General features: G+C 42.1%; 1 protein-coding gene across 1 annotated transcript in view; it reads right to left on the minus strand.

The window, feature by feature from the left end:
* Nucleotides 1-439: 439 nt before the first annotated feature.
* The window catches only part of MED13L (mediator complex subunit 13-like), a 238,311-nt gene continuing 220,480 nt past the window's right edge, over nucleotides 440-18,270 (minus strand). The window contains exons 27-31 of the mRNA XM_015413416.1: nucleotides 17,432-17,608; nucleotides 12,384-12,538; nucleotides 3,748-3,909; nucleotides 2,534-2,646; nucleotides 440-1,541 (exon numbers count right to left, since the gene is read on the minus strand). Coding sequence (XP_015268902.1) covers nucleotides 1,406-1,541; nucleotides 2,534-2,646; nucleotides 3,748-3,909; nucleotides 12,384-12,538; nucleotides 17,432-17,608 — 743 coding nt within the window. The 3' untranslated portion in view covers nucleotides 440-1,405. The remainder of the gene's footprint in view (nucleotides 1,542-2,533; nucleotides 2,647-3,747; nucleotides 3,910-12,383; nucleotides 12,539-17,431; nucleotides 17,609-18,270) is intronic.

Raw genomic sequence — 18,270 nt, forward strand, 5'->3', positions numbered from 1 at the left:
ACTTTTAATTTTTTTTTTTAACCAGAACAAGACAGACTTTTGGAAGAACTTCAAAAATGGTTAAGCGTATTCTCTGAGGATGGCCCACGAGCCAGTCCCCCCTCGCCCGACTCCTCTTAGAAGCAGCCCATGCCTGCCGCACAGTGCAACCACCAACGCCAGAAATGGGAGTTTACATAATAAACCTCTCAAATCCTAGGATCAAGGAGTCACAAAAATACTATGATTTGCTTTAAACTTTTCAAAATGGCAAAAGTTTTAACTAAACTGTCATTTCCCCACCACAGTGGTTTCACTTTCAAGTACTAATTTAATGATATAACTTTAAAAATTAATTATTTCTTTGAAATAATATCTTTTCCTATAGATAGAAAAAACACACCAGATTTTAAACTGATTTGAGTGTAAACAGAAAGAATTCTCTGACACATAAGGGGGACTAGCCTGTCCCAATTTATGGATGACCGGGCTTTAGGAATAATTTCGAAATTTATTACAAATTCCTTTAAACTGAATACTCGCCTTCCAAGTTGCCTTAACATCGGACTCTAAAATGGGTTATAGTTTCCCACTGTTCTCAGTTATCCTGCATCATGTTATCTGTCGTTCATCTGAGTTATTTAAATCTCGCTACAGAAAGATTTTATTAATCCAAAATGTCCCCTAAAAACTGACAGCTCCTAATGGGTCTTGCCAATTTGCTCTTCCTAACTGATATTTGGATTTTTAATGGGTTTCGCCCTTTTTTTGTAGGTCAGGAGAGCGAGAGGTATGTCGATAAATAGTTCTGAGCAGAACGGAGCTGGATCACCTACTGTACCTGGTCCTATATAATTTAAAATATCCCCTATAAATAAATTAAAAAAAAAACTTAGAATATCTCCAGACCATTCATATCTACATGGACAGGTATTAAATGCAGGCATTCATCCCAATCCACTTCTGACAGGAATTCCAGGTAGACAGAAAATCCCATATTCTTAAACTACCACAGCCGGTTTCTCCTTTGTAGCCCAAGTCCCATCGTATTTGTTTTCAAAGAACATCTTCAGCTTCGCACCACCCAATCTGGTACAACACTAGTTTGCTTCCTCTCTTAAGCAAAGAGATCCATGCACAGGAACGATGTCATTTCTCCGTGGCCCCAAGTTTCACAATGTTCAGCCACGAAATTAACACTGGCTTGACGATGCTGTAACACACCTCCAACTGTCCAAGACTCTTGACGGAAGTGCCCACATGCTCCACTCCTAACACTGAAGGGACCCCCTTCCATTATTGTGGCGAAAACAAAGCACGGCCTGGGCCCTTTGAGGCTGGTCTGAAGAGAAGGAGCGTTCTAACCCTTACAAGGCCATGGCACATTTCTCAAGTTGAAGGGGATGACCCGCCAGGCGCTTCTTCACTATGAGAGGATATTCATGATGGCATTGTATAGCTGTGTGAGCACCACAAAATGGACAGGAAGGCAGGAACTGCGGTCCTGAGTTGCAGGGTTGCACGTGAGCCACGACAGTGCATTGTACTGTTCTAGAACAAACCTGCAGGAGAGAGAGGAAAGACAGAAAGGCACATCAAGCTCCTAGTTGCCACTGGTCGGGATGAGGGCTGTCCAAGATCCACAATGAAAGCATTATACCATCAAACTGTTTCTTCCTCTACAGTCCCACATTTGAGAGCAAAGATTTTTTGAAGACTGAGGTGGGGTTAGTGTAGAGCCACATGGGAAGGGGGACTGCAAAAGGTTTCGTTAAACTGTCATACCTGTTTTGGCAGCCCCTGCTTCTTCACATGATCCTAGTGCTACTTGCATTTCCCACCCCTTTCTCTCGTTTCCCACATTCTGAATGGTTTCAGACATAATCCCATTGCCTAATTTCTTTAAATTTAGAGTGGCGCTTTATGACTAAAAAATTCCCCAAGGAAGAACAGTATTTCCATCACTCAGAAGCTGCACTCTGGCGTTTGTGACCACCATCTCCAGAATTGCTGCCGGGGGTGGGGGTGGGGGCTAAGCTCAGCACTAGGTGGAATCTTGAGAGCTCTTTCTAAAGACAGGCCGTGATGTGATCTCATAGCCAAATTAAGAGTTTATCTTTCTACAAGAGAAAATTTTGATATGGTGAGATTTCAGCAGAAGCTCACAAGTACTTCTCTTGGCCATGAAAGGATATACCAGACATTTAAAAACTGCACTCTTTCTCTCTCTCCCTGAGGCCTGAGGGGGCCCTTTCCCTGGGAGAAAAGCATCTGCTGCTATAGTCCTCATCCTATACACTGTCTGGCAGCTAGGACTGGAGATTCCCACAGCTGTAATTCTTAAGTGTGGATTTCCCAACAGAAAAAAATGTTGGGTCTGTTCTTTTAAAGTTCACATGGCCCCTCCTGCAAAGGTCCATAAAATGAGCCCTTAAACTCTCTCAAAATCAGAGATTTATAAGGAAAAGAGCCGGTTAAATCATCCAGAGCGACCCATGGGAACGGAGAGAGGGAAGAGGGAAAAATGAGAATGCAACACTTGGAGATCCTTTACCTCAGGACATCTGACGTGGTTTTGGAGTCCAAGGGGTGGGGAACCCTCTGTGAGTTCCGGGCAGGGAGCAGCTCATCCATCTGTGCTACAGAGATGTGATGATGCAGTGATGCCTAATTGAGGAAGAAGACAGACACATCAGGCAACAAGAGTATAACAGTTTTCCTTCTATGTTCCTGACAATCAAATGGGCACTGCTAGGCAGCCACCCCCACAAGGTGACCCAAGGGATTGGTCTACCTGTGGCTACAACCTACTGACATGCTTCTCCTCTCAAAATTACAGCATCCTTCCTCCAAATGCCTGAAGACATCTCTGAAAGCTTTGATACTATACGAACTAGGATGGTTGTGGGGGGAACCCAATAAACCCATTCATCCAAGGCCCCATCATTTTGGGTTTCAATGCATATCTGCCCAGCATAATTGCATTGCACAATGACATCACATGACACCAGAGCTCAGTGATGAACACAGGCTATGCTACTGCAACCATTTTTCTTTCTGCAGAGAGCAGCTGAGCTGCAAGAGTGGGCTTTATAGGTGGATCATTACAATCACAAGCCGCTACTTTAGCTCACCAACAGCTAGGCTGTGTCAACCACAGGACACATTCTAGACTACCAATGCAGTGCATCGGACTTGGATTGGAGAGACCAGCATTCAGACCCCATAAGGACAGAGGCTGTTCTCAGCCCAGCCTCTCCCAAATTACTGTTGAGAGGACAAAAATGGGGAAAACCCCACATAAGCCATCCCGAGCTCCTTGAAGGAAAGGCAAGAAAGAAGTAAATACAGACATACATTCCGGGATGAAAGCTGCTCAGGCACATTTGCTCTGTCTCCTTCCACCAGCCAACAAAGCTGCCTTACACGGGCTCAGGCCTTTGGTCCATTAAGCCTTGCATTCACTACACCAGCTGGCAGTGTCACTCCAAGGCTTCAGGTGGAGATTCTCAGCCCTGCTTTGCCAAGATCTTTTAGTCTACAATACTGGTGACTGAAACAGGGGTCTTCTGCATACAAAGCATGTGCTGTACCACTGAATTCTGCGCTTTCCTCTATAGTGTCGCAGAAACTACTAAGGAGGGGTGCCTGTGGCACTAGCAGTGGAAACTGACTATACGGCTGATCAAGGAAGGCTGCATTCAGGTGACAGATTTCAATAAAACAGGGCTTTCTATTCTCCAACCAAGTGTAAGATGTTCAACAAACCTTCAGAAAGAGGGGGCACTGGTTCTGGGCCTGCGGACAGGATGACCAGAACCACTGAGGAAGGTTCTCAGCTTTGGCAGTAGAGACAAAGTACCCCAGTGCAAGAGGCTGCTGCTTCAGCTCTTCGGGGGCTTCCCGGGAAAGGAGACGTTCTCCTTGGCTCTGGAGAAACAAGAGAAGGAAAGGCAAGTCAGGCATCAAAAGCAAGTCATCTAGGAGCATGTGCAATGCAACGGGGAGGGGAGGGGACTGGGTGGTGGCTGGCTTCCCTCTCAGTGGCAAAAGCCAGGCAGGAAGGGCCAGGCCCTGTCTTTTAAAAAAATAATAATTGTTTTTATTAATTTTTAACAATGTAAACACAGCAAAATTAAACACAAAGAGCAATTACCAGCTCAATTCAACAGCTTTTCTTACATAACTCCCACAGTATCACAGTAAAGTCAAACATTTGTATAGACTAAGTACCAAACAGTTAAAAGAACAACAGCTTCTTGTATAGCGGGTTTTTTGGAACTGTTTCACTATTTTCTAAATAACTAATAATAGGAAACCATACTGCCTGAAACCACTTTTGGTATTTCTCCCAAGCATCTTCTCACGCTGGAGAGGTAAACGTGTGTGTGTGTGGGGGGGGAGTGAGCGAGCAAGGGCAGGGAGAAGACTGTCTCTGTCTATCTAGTACTGCTCATACGGCTATCACCTTAAGCAGAAATTAGAACCAAAGAAAATATTTAAAAGACCTTACTCAGTATTATTTATCTTATATTTGATTATTGCGCCTATGAATTTTGCCCCTGAGAGGGTGACATGATCATTGGTATCCGATAGTAGCCATGACACCTGGGCTCACACATTTAGCAGTTCCATATCTTTAAGTAAAGGGGTGACTAAATTAGCCCTCAACTCATCGAATATAAGGCACTCCATAATCATGTTCAATGGTTTCAACTGTATGAAATGAGCATCTGCATGTTCTGTTAGAGTATGATACTTTATTATATCTGCCCTCCAAAACTGCTGAGGGAAGAATATTCAGTCTTGCCAAAGTAAAAGCTCTTCTTAGTTTTGGGACTGTCAATTGATGAAAATATTTCGGCAGTTGCATTGGGAGGGCAATTCCCAAATGTCAAACGTACCCTGCGCGCCCTAACAGACATACTTGTAACATCCAATTTCCTTACAGATTTTTTAATTTGTTTTCTAATGTCTTTAGTGTCTGTATTTTTAATCATATCATTTGTTATTCCTAGGCGTTTCATTTTCTTTTCCAATAGTTGATCCCATTGGCTGTAATGTGTATCTGCCTGGATAAGCCCAAGTAGAGCAGATCCTCCCTCAGATTTTAAAACCTTTACTTTAAAGAAAAATGCTTTCAGACTCTGTCTGTGGCAGCCGCAGAAAGTGAAAGACCAAGAGGGGTAGGTGAGCCAAGTGGCGGTCATGGCCTTTTAAGAACCCAGGGAGTGGGACCAGATCTGAGCACCTAACCAAACTGCCTCTGCCTGAATAGGAGGGGCTGCTTTGGCAGGGATGGGTTGGGAGGAGTTCTGCATCTGCAGAATGGAAAGAGGGAAGGGGGTGCAGAACGGGTGGGGGGGGAGAGGAAGAGAAAGCAGATGCCAAGAGAGCCATGGATCGGGCTATTCTTTCCCAGCAGTGCAGTCTCTCTGCTCTTAAGTTTCCATGCCTGTGCTAGGAGCTTTGGCTGCAGTAAAAGCCTGGCCGAAGGGGGTTTGTTGCTCCCCCTCCCATGCTGAGATTTGCACATTTTTTACCTTTTCCTTCTGGGGTGTGGGTTGCAGAGAACCAAAACTATGCCCCGGAAGAGTATCTTGGAGCTGAAGGTGCTGGACGTGCAGAATAGGTGAATTCCCAACAAACAGTACGTGTGTGTGTGTATTATGTGTGTGTGTAAGTAACCAGGGCGAGTGGGATTTTTAAAACGTGAGGGCTGTGTGTGAGTGTGTATGTGAGACTGCTTGTGCCTGCTTCCTGTGAAGTAAGTCTCCTGGATCTCTGCTCTGGGTCTTCTCCCAAGGAAGTCTAAGCTATTGGGGGTGGGTGCAGGGAAATGGTCTGAGTGTCTCCTCCTTGGGGAAGCCTGGGCAAAAAAACACGCTGAGGAGGTCTCGTGTCTGGCAAGCCCCCTTTCCCCTTTCCCTGCCCTCACAGACAGTCTCTTCCTTCTCTTGTAGAGTTGACTGGGCAATGCATGCACCTATCCTTGCAAAGATAAAATTATGGCTCCAGACGCCTAGTTTGCTGAAAATTGAGAAGCAGCCTGGAAGTTTGGGGGTGGCTTTATGTGCATGTGAGCTCAATCTCCCCCAAATCTGGAAAGAATCTGACAGTCCTTGTGGGAATGTGATTGCTGGGAGAACTTGGTGTCTGTTCCAGGAAAGGAACCTACTGGTTTTAAAAACAAACAAACAAAAAAGCCTTTGCTGAAAGAAGCTATAGCATTGGGTATATATATATATTTGTAAACTTAGCAAGCAGTTGACTTCAGTCTGATTTTCCCAAACGCATATCTTATTTCTAAGTGTCTGGAGACATAATTTTATCTTTGCAAGGATAGGTGCATGCATTGCCTAGTCAGCTTGCTAAAGAACTTGCCTGGGGTTGCTATTAAATCTGCTTGTCCCTACTTTTGTAGAATTTGTTTTGTTTTGCTCCTTAGCCAGGACATTGCACTTGCTTTTAGTATATTTTTCATTTCTTGTGAATCCATTTTGACACACTATAGCAGGAGCATATAGAAGCCGGGCCATTTTCTGCTTCTGTTGCCTGTAGATCACAGATATTCTTATCTAAAACACGATTTCAGAAGTGGTTTCTCTTGTCTGCAGGTTTCTGGTTCAGCAGTTTCTGTTTCAGAAGCCAAAGGATGGTAGGTGTTTGGTGGGAAAGTGGCTTATGTTCTTTACGGTTTTTAAAGTTTATGTTCAGAAAGAGATACATGGACAGAACTGTATGTAATACTTAATTATATTCTAGTGTTTCTTAAATCCTAAAAAGTAAATTGACTTCAGACAACAAAGCTTTAATTTCTTTGGCACTCCTGCTTTGAAGTTGTAAGTGGAAAAGCATGTCTTGCCCTGTACTTCCTCTGGATTTGTCACTTTAACAATCTCCAAGTTGTAGTGTACAGTGACTTATTTTCCCGGGTTGTATATTAAAAAACAACAACACTGTAGACAACTATTGCTGCCTGTTAGGGATTTCAGTGTAAAAGCAGAGTTAATAAACAGAACACATAAACAAGCAGAATACTTGCATTAGCTTTTATACAAGAAACTTTACTAATGAGGGAGGGTAAACTGGGAAATACTAGACACAAAGCAAAGGATTAACATCCTGTCTGACTCTTCTAACCTACATCTTGACTCTCTAAAGTCTAAACCCCACGTGCTTGCCCTAGGCGAGAGTTAGAACAAAGGGCCATAAGCTTTCTAAGACTCCACCCCTTGGACATCTTCTGATCTACTGATTACCCAATTGGAGAATCCCGACCTTGACTAATTATGCATTTTATCACCTTGCTCTGGCAACAAATACATGCAGGGTCTGTCATTGGGTCTCTAACTAAATAGCTAGGATATTAGCATGTATAAGCAAACATGTAAATTCTTCCATGACTTCAGGGAGAGAATTTGCAAACTACAACATGTCCATTGCTTTAATTTGGTGTCACTAAACAATTATAGTTCTGTTGCTCAGCTGTTACATTTTTCGCCTTAAGCTTTTTGGTAAAATCTAACTTGGGAACAGAAATTGATTTTGAGTGGTGACTCCAATTGAATGAATTGAATTGAATGATTTCTTAAGTACCTTGAGTTAAATGGTAGCTTAAAACTAATTTCTCAGTCAAATAGAACACTTTCATTTAGACTGTTCTGGGCTTAAAAAAAAAACCCATCCTTTTAATCACTCATTTAATTCATGATTGGAATAAGTTTCACATAAAACAAAACATTGCAAATGTCATTTTGAAATGTTTAATTTTTAAAATTATATTCTTGTTTGCTATCTTAAGGCCTTTTTATTGTGTGTGTTTTTCTTTTAAAGGGGAGCAGGCATTGTATCTCAGCAGTGAGTAAACACTGAATTGTCTCAAGGATAATATCAGTTGTTAAATCAGTAAAAAAAAACCCACAAGAACAATTCAGTGAACCAAATCTTCTAGATGTTTGTGGAACTTTTCAAGTCTCAAGTGCTGATTGCCAGAGAGGTTTTAGCTTGATAAATGCCATCAAAACTAAGATTAGAAATCAGCTAGATACCAATCACCTGGAGAAATTAATGAGAATTAAACTGCATATGTCAGATGGGAATATTAATATTGACAGTGTTTTCAATTTCTGGAAAACAGAGAAAGGAAGAAGAGGGAAGTTTGATTAAAACGTTTTCTGTAATGAAATTTGACTTGATTCTGGTTACAGTTATAATGTTTAAATCATTCCTAAAATATAGTTTAAAATAATTATGTAAGTAATACAAATATAAGTCAGTTCCATATAAATATATGGCTTGTAATACAAATGGTAATAGTTTATATTTTATGATTCTATATTTTGTATGCTTGTAAACTGAAATAAAAAATATTTTAAAAATGTAGTCCCGCTCACAATTTTAAAGCTAGCACCATTTTTGGCTCACAAAGTAAAATTTTGGCTCACAATACTCCACACCTCAAAGGGAACATTGGTTGGGAGCATCCCTCTGGAGGATTTGGGCAGAGGCTGATGATAGAAGTCACCATATTGCACTGCCAATCTTGGCCTTGCAAATATAACCCTTTCCTGTTTTTACAGCATTCTAAGCTAACTCAAGAGGCCATACACTACCGTGTTTCCCCGAAAATAAGACACTGTCTTATATTTATTTTTTCTCAAGAAGACACACTAGGGCTTATACCACAAATGCATAGAAATCCTGCTAGGGCTTATTTTGGGGGTAGGTCTTATTTTCGGGGAAACAGGGTAGCGCTAGAAAAGTGCATAATAGGACAAGAAACATTAGTGTTACAATGGTCTCTTGTTGCTAGTTAATACTTGAGGATTTCTGTATAGATTGAACAATTTTGACATGGGCTGATGCAGTGAGCTGGGAACAACCAGTCTCAATGGAAATGGCATCTCACCATCCCCCGATATTTCTTGACCCCCCCCCCCCATTTAATACTCAAAAGAGGTGTGGATATCTACATGTGCTAGCTTTATGCAATCTTTTACAAAGGAAACAACAAGAAGCAGTCTTCCATGGGAGTGAAACAGATGAGAACAGAAACTGCTTATGATATGGTCCAGTCAACTTCTTATCTCCTACAACAGTCAATGATGATAAATGTTTATAATAGCTATCACTGTGCTATGGGGCAACCAAACAAAACACCAACGCCACCTTCCTAGTCACAGACACCCCTCAAAAAAAAAAATGTATACAGCAGCTCCAGTAACTTAAGGAATTTCTTATTAGAAATGAAACACATAATAACCCCACCAAACCTGAAGATGACCTAGAGCTACAGCTGCTTTCCAATGCAGTAACCAAAATGTTAACTGTGGGCTTGCTGAAATTAACTTCTTAAAATTTATACCTTTTCTACAATTGGGACCCGAGCTGGCTCATCACATGCTTCTCCCCTCCTCCACCTTATCCTCACAAGCTTCAAGAGGCAGGTGAGACAGAGAGTGCGAGACAGTGATTGGCCCCAAGTCACCCAGCAAACTTCCATGGCAGAGATAGGTCTCAGACCTGGTTCTCCCTGATCCTAACTATTACACTGGCACCAATTTTGAACCATCTACAGTGGTTTCCACTATGTTTCCAGATTCAGTGCAAAGGATGGGTTTTTGACCTTTAAAGCCTTCAATAGCCTGGGCCCAAGATGCCCAAAAGGACTGTCTCCACCTGTATGTTCATTCCTGGTAAGATTTGCCAAGGTGGCTCTATTGCAGGAACTCGAAGTAGCCCATTCCTCCTGGGATAACATCTTAAAGTGCATCAAAACATGCCAGAAGGAAAATCCAACAGCAGGCTATGGAATCATTCACATTTGCAAACTTCAGCAATCAATTACGAGGGCCATGGATGAAGAGGTGCCCTCCCTTGGGGGCGGCTGATCACACACACGGCAGGTTTTGTAAAAACAAAAATTACACCTCAATTACCAGAGCTGTGTTAATGGTTAAACAGAGCTGCTTCAAACCTAGAAGAGGCCTCATCAGGTTTCCAAGCTCCCTGATCACAAACCTCATTGTAGCAGAAACTGAAGCAATGCAGAATTGCCACAAAATATTTAGAATGATCTTCAAAAATTGCTACAACTTGGTAGAAGCCACTAACAAACCTGTTTCTTGGTCACTTGGGTGTACAACAAAAAAACTGCAAGCATTCCTAGATGTCAAGAAACAGACTAACGAAACTTCTATTGCAGGAGGCATTTGTTAACAGGAGTATGTGTGCAATGTGTTTAGTATAGTGTGAATGTCCTTTTTCATTTTCTTTTTCATTTCCCCCCCTCTTTCTCAGAAGAAAGAAGAAATATGGATAGACAATCCAATGGAAGAAATATATAAAGAAATGACTAAGAAGAAACAAGGTGTAGTAGGGAAAATTTATAAAAAGATGATATTAAATAAAGATAAAATAATAGAATATCTACAAAAAGTGTGGCGTAGAGAAGGTCAGATAACAGAGAGGATGGCAGAAAAAATCATGAAAGGAATAGACGAAATTAAGGTAATTAAATTTAAAGAACTTGAATACAAATTTATCACAAAATGGTACAAGACACCAGCCCAATTAGCTAACATGATTCCAGGATTAAGCTCCCTCTGCTGGCATTGTAGACAATGTAAAGCCTGGTTTGCACATATGTGGTGGGAATGCAGAGAAGCAAGGGCATTCTGTGCAGAAATTATTAAAGCTATAAGGAAAGTAAGTAAAATAACATTAAACATAGACTTCAACTTAATGTTGATAAGCACAAAGGGAAGCCCGATATTGGATAAGAAGGATCAAACCTTAGTTAAGGCTATGATATCGGCAGGTAAAGCAGTTATAGCTTTGGGTTGGAAAGATAAAAGTAGATGGACAGTTGAAATCTGGCACAACTATTTGTTTGATTTTATACAGTCAGACATCATGGCAACTCTACGCAAGGAGACAACATGGGAAGGGAAACCTGCAGAAGTTCGGAATAGATGGAAGACCTATTCTGACTGGATATAAAAGGAAGGAAGAAAAGACATTCAGTGGAAGATTCAGACTTCGTGCCCATGGCTGGGGTCAAAAGACTAAGGACAACACGAAGATAGGGAGGGAGGAGGGAGGAAGGGGAGGAAATTGTAAGAAGTTGAATTATATGTGTTGTGAAAGTTAAAAAAGGGGGAAAAACTAATAAAATATATGTTTAAAAATAATAATAATTTTAAAAAGTATAGTGTGAATGTCAAAAACTGGATATAGTTAATGTCCACAGGGGGAGAGGAAAGAACCTCTATACAAACAACTTCTCCTTTCCAACATTCCACATCACCTACAGCTACTGCCAGGACTGTGGGAGGTTCCTATCTGCCAACCAAAATAAATCTACATACTAGCCACCTCTAAGAAGTAGCTGTGGCAATAAAATAACCTGGACAAAGTGAACAGATTGACCACTTCAATACCAATCACTGAAACACATCGATAACCTTCAAAATGTTTAAAGTTATATAAAGTTCCAAGTGGGAGAAGGAAACAGATGTTTCTCTTACTGCCATTGTGAAACTCGCAGATGTGAAATCACTCAGGAGAGCAACATCAGAACCTTTCTACTGACTTTATTACCCCCATTATCCTCCATTTATTTGAAGAGAAGATGAAGCAACATGTCCTCTCACGAAAAACACTCTAAGTCCTGCTGATGCCATTGTGTTAAAAGTGCACTGCCTGCAGGTTTGTTGAATTTCCAAAACATAGGATCATGGACATCTATAATAACCCCCATGAAGCGTTTCACACCACAGAGACTGCAAGTGGTGAACTCCACTAAACGCCTCAACATTATGCTAAGTTTAAGGTTTTTAAAAGAAAAGCATTTTCTTTCTGAAATTAACAAAATTAATTTGCATTTTAAATAAGCTTTGATGTTGGAACAAGCCTCTTAAAAGCCACTTTAAAGTAAAATTAACTACTGAGCTGCAGGCACCCAGGGCTAAGAAAACAAAATTTGCATAAAATTCCAGCACCTGGAGAGCTTGTGTTCCGATGTGTGGTTTTATGATTAGCAGAAAAACCCTCTTCTCTTACGGAAACTCTTCTGTGGAGACTTAAATCAGCCCCGTTTCCAGAACAAAGTCCTTAAATATGGTCTCCTGATACCAAGGGTACCTCAGTGCACTGTGGAGGAACTACCTTAGTGTTAAGCTACCATGATTGCTGCTGGATTCCAGGAATTCATTAATACACACGATATTACCTGAAGCAACACAGACTTCTTCTCTACAATCAGCTCCTTGAGACTGAACCCGCAGGGAGACAGACAAAAGAAAAAGCTTGAAAGCAACGCTAACACAGAAAGCTGAACCATTAAAAAGTTTAGTGCATCAGCCACTGCATGACTTTGGCTCCAAGTCAAAGACACTTACCCGACTATGTTGGAAAGATGGTCCTACTCCAATCCCAGAAGGAGAGCCAGGGGAAGGGACAGGGGAGGAGTTTGGAGATGAATGGAGGTTCCCAGTAATTAAAATTCCAATGTCATTGTCCATATCATCCGGGAAAGGAAGGTCAAACATGTCATCTGAAAGAAATAAAGGCAGAAGAAGAGATAGGTATCTTTGCCGTATGGTATATGGAACTCCTTGCATTCCACTTGACACCTGCCAATAATGTGCTTTCAGAAAGAAAGGCATTTCCACTCACTGGTATAATAGCCATGACTGGACATGCAGCCTAACAAGGGCTATTAGGTGAAAACTGGTGTGCAACCTTTTATCCTAAGTGATGCTGTTGCTCTGACCTCTTTTCCTTAGGTCATTATACTCTGCAAGTAACTGACATCAGCGGCTCACAATTTAAGAGACGTTGTTTCATATACACAGAGGTAGCAAAATTTCTCCTATAAGGAGGCTATATCAAAGGAATGGTTACCAACACTGTAGAATCCAGCCCGGAACTACGTTCATGATACTTTTAGAAGAATACCATTGAAATCTGGTGAGATAAATTGGGGATATCGGGCAATGGGTTTGGACATGTGGTGGTGGGAAATGCCATCGTCAGAGCCAATTTATGAGGACCCCTTAGTGTTTTCAAGACAAGAGGTAAACAAGGTGGTTGCCATTGCATGCTTCTATGTATTTCTATACAGAGTGAGCGCTATTAGGCATAGCTGAAGGAAGCTTCAGACAACCTTAAGGAGTTCATTTAAAATATATTAGAATCCAAACATCCACCACAATCCAATTGCAACTATGGATTTTTTAAAATTTAAAACATCTGTATCCCACTCTCAGGGTGTCAAACTGATCAAAAACTTAACATCAACTGTCAAAACAGTACTGTATGTAAAAACAACCACTGAAAACAAACAAGAATAAGGGTCACTAAGGGAATGCCTAGGGAAGCAGAAAAGTGTTCACCTCCTAGTGGAAGACAATGAGAGAGGAGGATATACAAACTGCTCCTGGGCAAGGAATTCCATTATTTTTGTGCTACAACCGGGAAGACGCTTTCTCAGGTTGCTACCCGTCTAGCCTCAGACAATGGGGGCACCTGAAGGCAGGACACCTAAAGATGGGTAGGTTCATATGGGGCTAAGCGGTCCTTAAGGTAGGCAGGGTAAGATGAGCTTTGGAGCAAATTAGCTTTATTCTGCACTAGGAATAATGCCCGTTATGGGAAGAAATACAACGAGATCTAGAAGGAAGCTCCAGATGACTGTGGCTGGTGGGGCAGTAGAGGGAAGCGGAAAATGGAGGGAAGCAAGCCATGTTTCTTTCCTTCTGCTTAGCTATAAGGCAGGGCTGTCTCAAGTCATTTTGCTGCCCCAAGTGAGTAGAATGGGAGGACAGCCTCATGGTAACAGATATGGTTCTCTCCACCTCTGACATATTTTTGAGGGGGAGGGGGTGTTATGCAGTGGCAGCTAAGGTAGAAAAGCACCTCCTCCTGTGCCATGTTTTTTGGGTTCCAAGGGTCTGGAAAGTAGTTCCATAGCTGATTACACGGTTGCCAACTTGGGTTGGGAAATACCTGTAGATTTGAGGGGTAGAGCCTGGGGAGGGCAGGATTTTGGGTGGGGAGGGACCTCAGCAGGGTATAATGCCATAGAATCTACTGCCCAAAGCAGCCATTGTTTCCAAGAGAACTGATCTGGGTCATCTGGACATCAGTTTTAATAGCTGAAGCCCTGACTGCTGTCACATTGGCTGTCATACAGGGGTCATCTCAGCAGGATACAAAGTCCACCATTTTCTCCAGGGGAACTGATCTCTGCCATCTGGAAAGCAGTTGTAATTCTGAGTGATCTTTAGCCCTCACCTGGAGATTTGCAACCATGGTTTCCCCCAACAGACATTAAGGGGAAATTTATTTTACTTCAGAACATCAACAGCAAACTGTTTAGAATGTTGGAGGCAGGACTCAGACAAAGCAGCCAGTAGATAGGGAAATCCTCTGAATGACAGATCAGAGAGCGAACTGATTTTGGAGTGTGTTGGAATGTTCAGGGGAGTCCATGACCAAAATAGAATTATATATACCGGAGGATTATTGGCAGAGTATAACTTGTAAAGCTGTAATGGCAGCACAAAGGTTCTGGTCAAGTTCCCTGGGGTTATTATTGATTATTTTATCATCTCTGATAGAATGCAATGACAACTGTGCATCATACTGTCTTGGAACTAAGGAAACTGGGCGTCTTAACAAGCTTTTTCAACATTTGGCTCACACAGAAGTGGGAGGCGAATCATCCAAGTTCAACAGGCTGCTTCTTAGGTGCTTCAGAAATCACCTACTTTCCTTGTGTCAGACACTCGTAGAGTCATAAAAAGTGAAGGGTACCAACTGAGGTTGTCCCTGAAAGGAGGCAAAATCCTCACCTGCCCCTTAAATAAACAATCTGCCACTTCTGCAGGATGAGAACCACCAATGAAGATCCTGAATTCCAAATAGACTTTGGCTTATTGGATTTCTGCCCGCTTCTCAGTTTAAACCGATCATTTGCTCAGCCTATTAAGTGCGCTTGTAATCTTTTTCTGTCTTTTGAAAGAACTTTGTGTGAAATAGCTATGAATGTTCATCGGTTTATTGATGCAGAAACATTGTAACACTTTACAGGTCTCAAAAGAGAATATTTATTTGGAATGGGTCTCTGTTAAAGCAAGAAAACTGTATATGAAACACACATTCTTATTGCTCAGTCATTTGAGACAGAAGTTATCATTACTTGACTGCTTCAGATGATGGAAAGTTAGTAATTTGAACATAGGGAATAAAATAACTTTACACAGTGTGTCAGTTTTGATGCGATAGAGGCACAGTCCTTTTATATGCTGAAACCTGTACAAAAAGGCATTATTTGGGAGCAAAAAGAAAATGTACAAGACAGAGCAAAGACTAACCTTTGCGGCTCAAAGTAAGACTACTAAACTGCAAACCACCTCTGCAGAATTAGTTTTCATCAAGAAGGCCTGAATATTTGATATCTGCCTTACAAAGAGAGAATTTAGGTGGTAGGAAATTTACATGCTGCAAGAAATTCAGCTGAATTCTAGTAGAAACAAAAAATGGCAGCCAAAAATGGCTTGATGTTGCTTTGCAGCAGACTGGGCCATTTGGCTACTCCATTCATTTTGGAAGTGGGTCAATTCCATCATAGGAGTCTATCATGCATCTTCCTATGCCAAAGAGAGCAGCAAATGGCAGCAAAAAACGATTTAATCCTGTTTATTACACTATCCTCCTCCGAGCTTGCACACAAAGCAGAAACTGTAGCATGCTCTGCTTAGCCTCCAAGACACAAATGAGAGAGCTAATAGCTTCAAAGCCTTTTTAATTATTAAACACAGAATAGGGTTGAGAAAATTAAATCTAACACCCTTTTGGAAAACGCTAGCCTTTGGACAAGGCTTCAATTAGCATGTGAAACCCTGAAGGCCAGGTTAATACAGGTTAAATATTTGTAAACATTGTGTTCAGGCAGGATTCTGGGGCCATGAAAGGATAGTGGCACATATGTATTAAGATTAGGCTTTCCCTGTGAGACCCACAAAGTTCCAGCATCAGATCAAAGCACGCTCTTTAATTTAAAATTAGGGGGGGGGGATTTACACAGCAACTTGCTTCGTAATTAAAGAATTGTCCTTGTAACCACTCCCTTAAATTAGTTTGGAAAGACACTGGAGAACAATTTTGTAGAATTAACTAGTTTATTTACAAAGTTAATTATAACCTTGACACTGTCCATATAATACAAACCTGCCTTATACTGAATCAGATTAATGTCAATATGGTCTCCACTGACTGGCAATGGCAGCCCACAGTCTCAGGAGAAGGTCTTTTGTGAAACCTACTACTGGATCTTTTTGGCTGGAGATGCTGGGGATTGAACCGCAGACCTTCTGGATGCAAAGTGGATGCTCTTACACTGAGCCACGGCCCTTCCCTCACAGTATCATCCCTCTGGCAGCAAAGAACTTTAACCTTTTTTCTTGCTCCTTACTGAAGCTGTTCACCACCCCATGGGTAGCCCTCCTCTTCTGGATCATTACTAGTTCTATGACTGAGAGCCAGCATGGTACAGTGGTTAGCATGTCTGACTAGGACATGGGAGGCCCAGATTCAAATGCCTGTTCTGCCATGGAAGCTGGCCATGCAACCATGGCAGAGCCACAAATTCCCAGCCTAGCCTACCTCACAGGGTTGCTGCCAGGGGAAAATGTTATAAGCCATTTTGAGTCTCCAGTATTATAACCTGAATGGAATGTGAGCTGGTGAGGTGTAGTGAACAACACATCTAAATAGGAGAAAACCAGGATTCCCGTCTCCACTGAGCTGCAAGGCTTGCTAACTAGCCTTGGGGTAGTTGCTATTTCTCAGCCTGCTCTAACCTACAGGACTGGTGGGAGCATGAAACACACTGACTCACAAATTTTACCACACTGAGATTGTTGGAGGAAGGGCAGGACACTGACCCGACTGTTACTAATTATAACTTCCAACCAGGAGTTACGTTTGAAAACATACATGTCCCCACTTAGGGAGGGAAGTGTTGCACATCTGCAGAATCGTTTCATAGCACTCCCTTCCCAGCCACAGGAGTCTACACTCCATACAAGCCCACCCCCCCTCATTCAGTTAAGCCATGCTACTTGAATAGGATGATACCAGCTGTGGAAAATAAAGCCAATGATAAACCCACAAAAATATTCGCTTGAAAGTTGTTTTTGTTTTTTAGTAAGAGCAGAAAATTATACTTTCAGAGTCTCTGCCTTAGTGGGCTTGAAAAAGTTGCAGCTTGGAACATGAAGCCTGTAGATAATGGTCAGTTTGAGTTTCCTAAATGAATGCCACAAGAGCTTTGAGGCTGAACAACCTGTTCAAGGAACAGCAGGGCTTTCAAGGGAGTGTTAGGGCAGAAGCCTTGTGACACATTCCAAATGGCAATCAGTCCCACTTCCTTCAGACTTACCATTATTAGGACTAAATCCATCCTCGTTCGGATAGTTTGCTGGAGCGACCTGGATGGTTGCGGATGTTGGAAATACCAAGATGTGTGTACAAGAGGCATCCTGAGGTGTGTTCAGCTGAGACGACTGCAAATTCAGGGCAGTGCTACGGCCAAACACGGACCCCATGGTGACGGCATCTTTGAACGATAGTACAAGACAGCTGTCAGGACTCAGGTACGATTGCAAGTGAGTGATTGCACATACAGGTATGAACATAAGAACACCAGTCATGAATGTGAATTCAACATATCCCCAGTGACTATGTAACTATACAGCCACAAATATACACACCTTAAATGTGTGCAGGTGGAACATGGCCATCTGCCTCTCCTCACTCAACAGGTGATGCCTGGAAGTGGTTAATAGCCAACGGCAGCCTTACCAAAATCCTCTGTAGCCCAGACGAAGAGCTGCAGCTTTTGCTCTCCCACAGACAGACACTGGGAGCCTCAAGCAATTCTCTGAAGCACTTAGCACTATCATTTTAATTTGTCTTTTTACAGCTCTGAACCCACCCACACCCTCCAATCTACTCAGGCGGGCCCAGAACACACGAAGTGTTAAGACTACTTGTATGCATGGTCCTGAAGAAGGTAGAGGCTCCAGCTGTGTAAAGATGCAGGGATGTGCACTTAAGACAATCAGCTCCCGTCACAGAGAAAAGCTAATGCCTATTACATTTCTAGGTGGCCAGCGTGGTAAGAATATAAGAGCAGTCATGCTGGATCAGACCAAGGCCCATTCAAGTCCAACCAGCTGTCTCTAGGGTGCCCACAAGCGGAATGACTGCAACAGCATC

This window comes from Gekko japonicus, unplaced genomic scaffold (genome assembly GCF_001447785.1).
Source record: "Gekko japonicus isolate JY-2015 unplaced genomic scaffold, Gekko_japonicus_V1.1 scaffold85, whole genome shotgun sequence".
NCBI lineage: Eukaryota > Metazoa > Chordata > Lepidosauria > Squamata > Gekkonidae > Gekko > Gekko japonicus.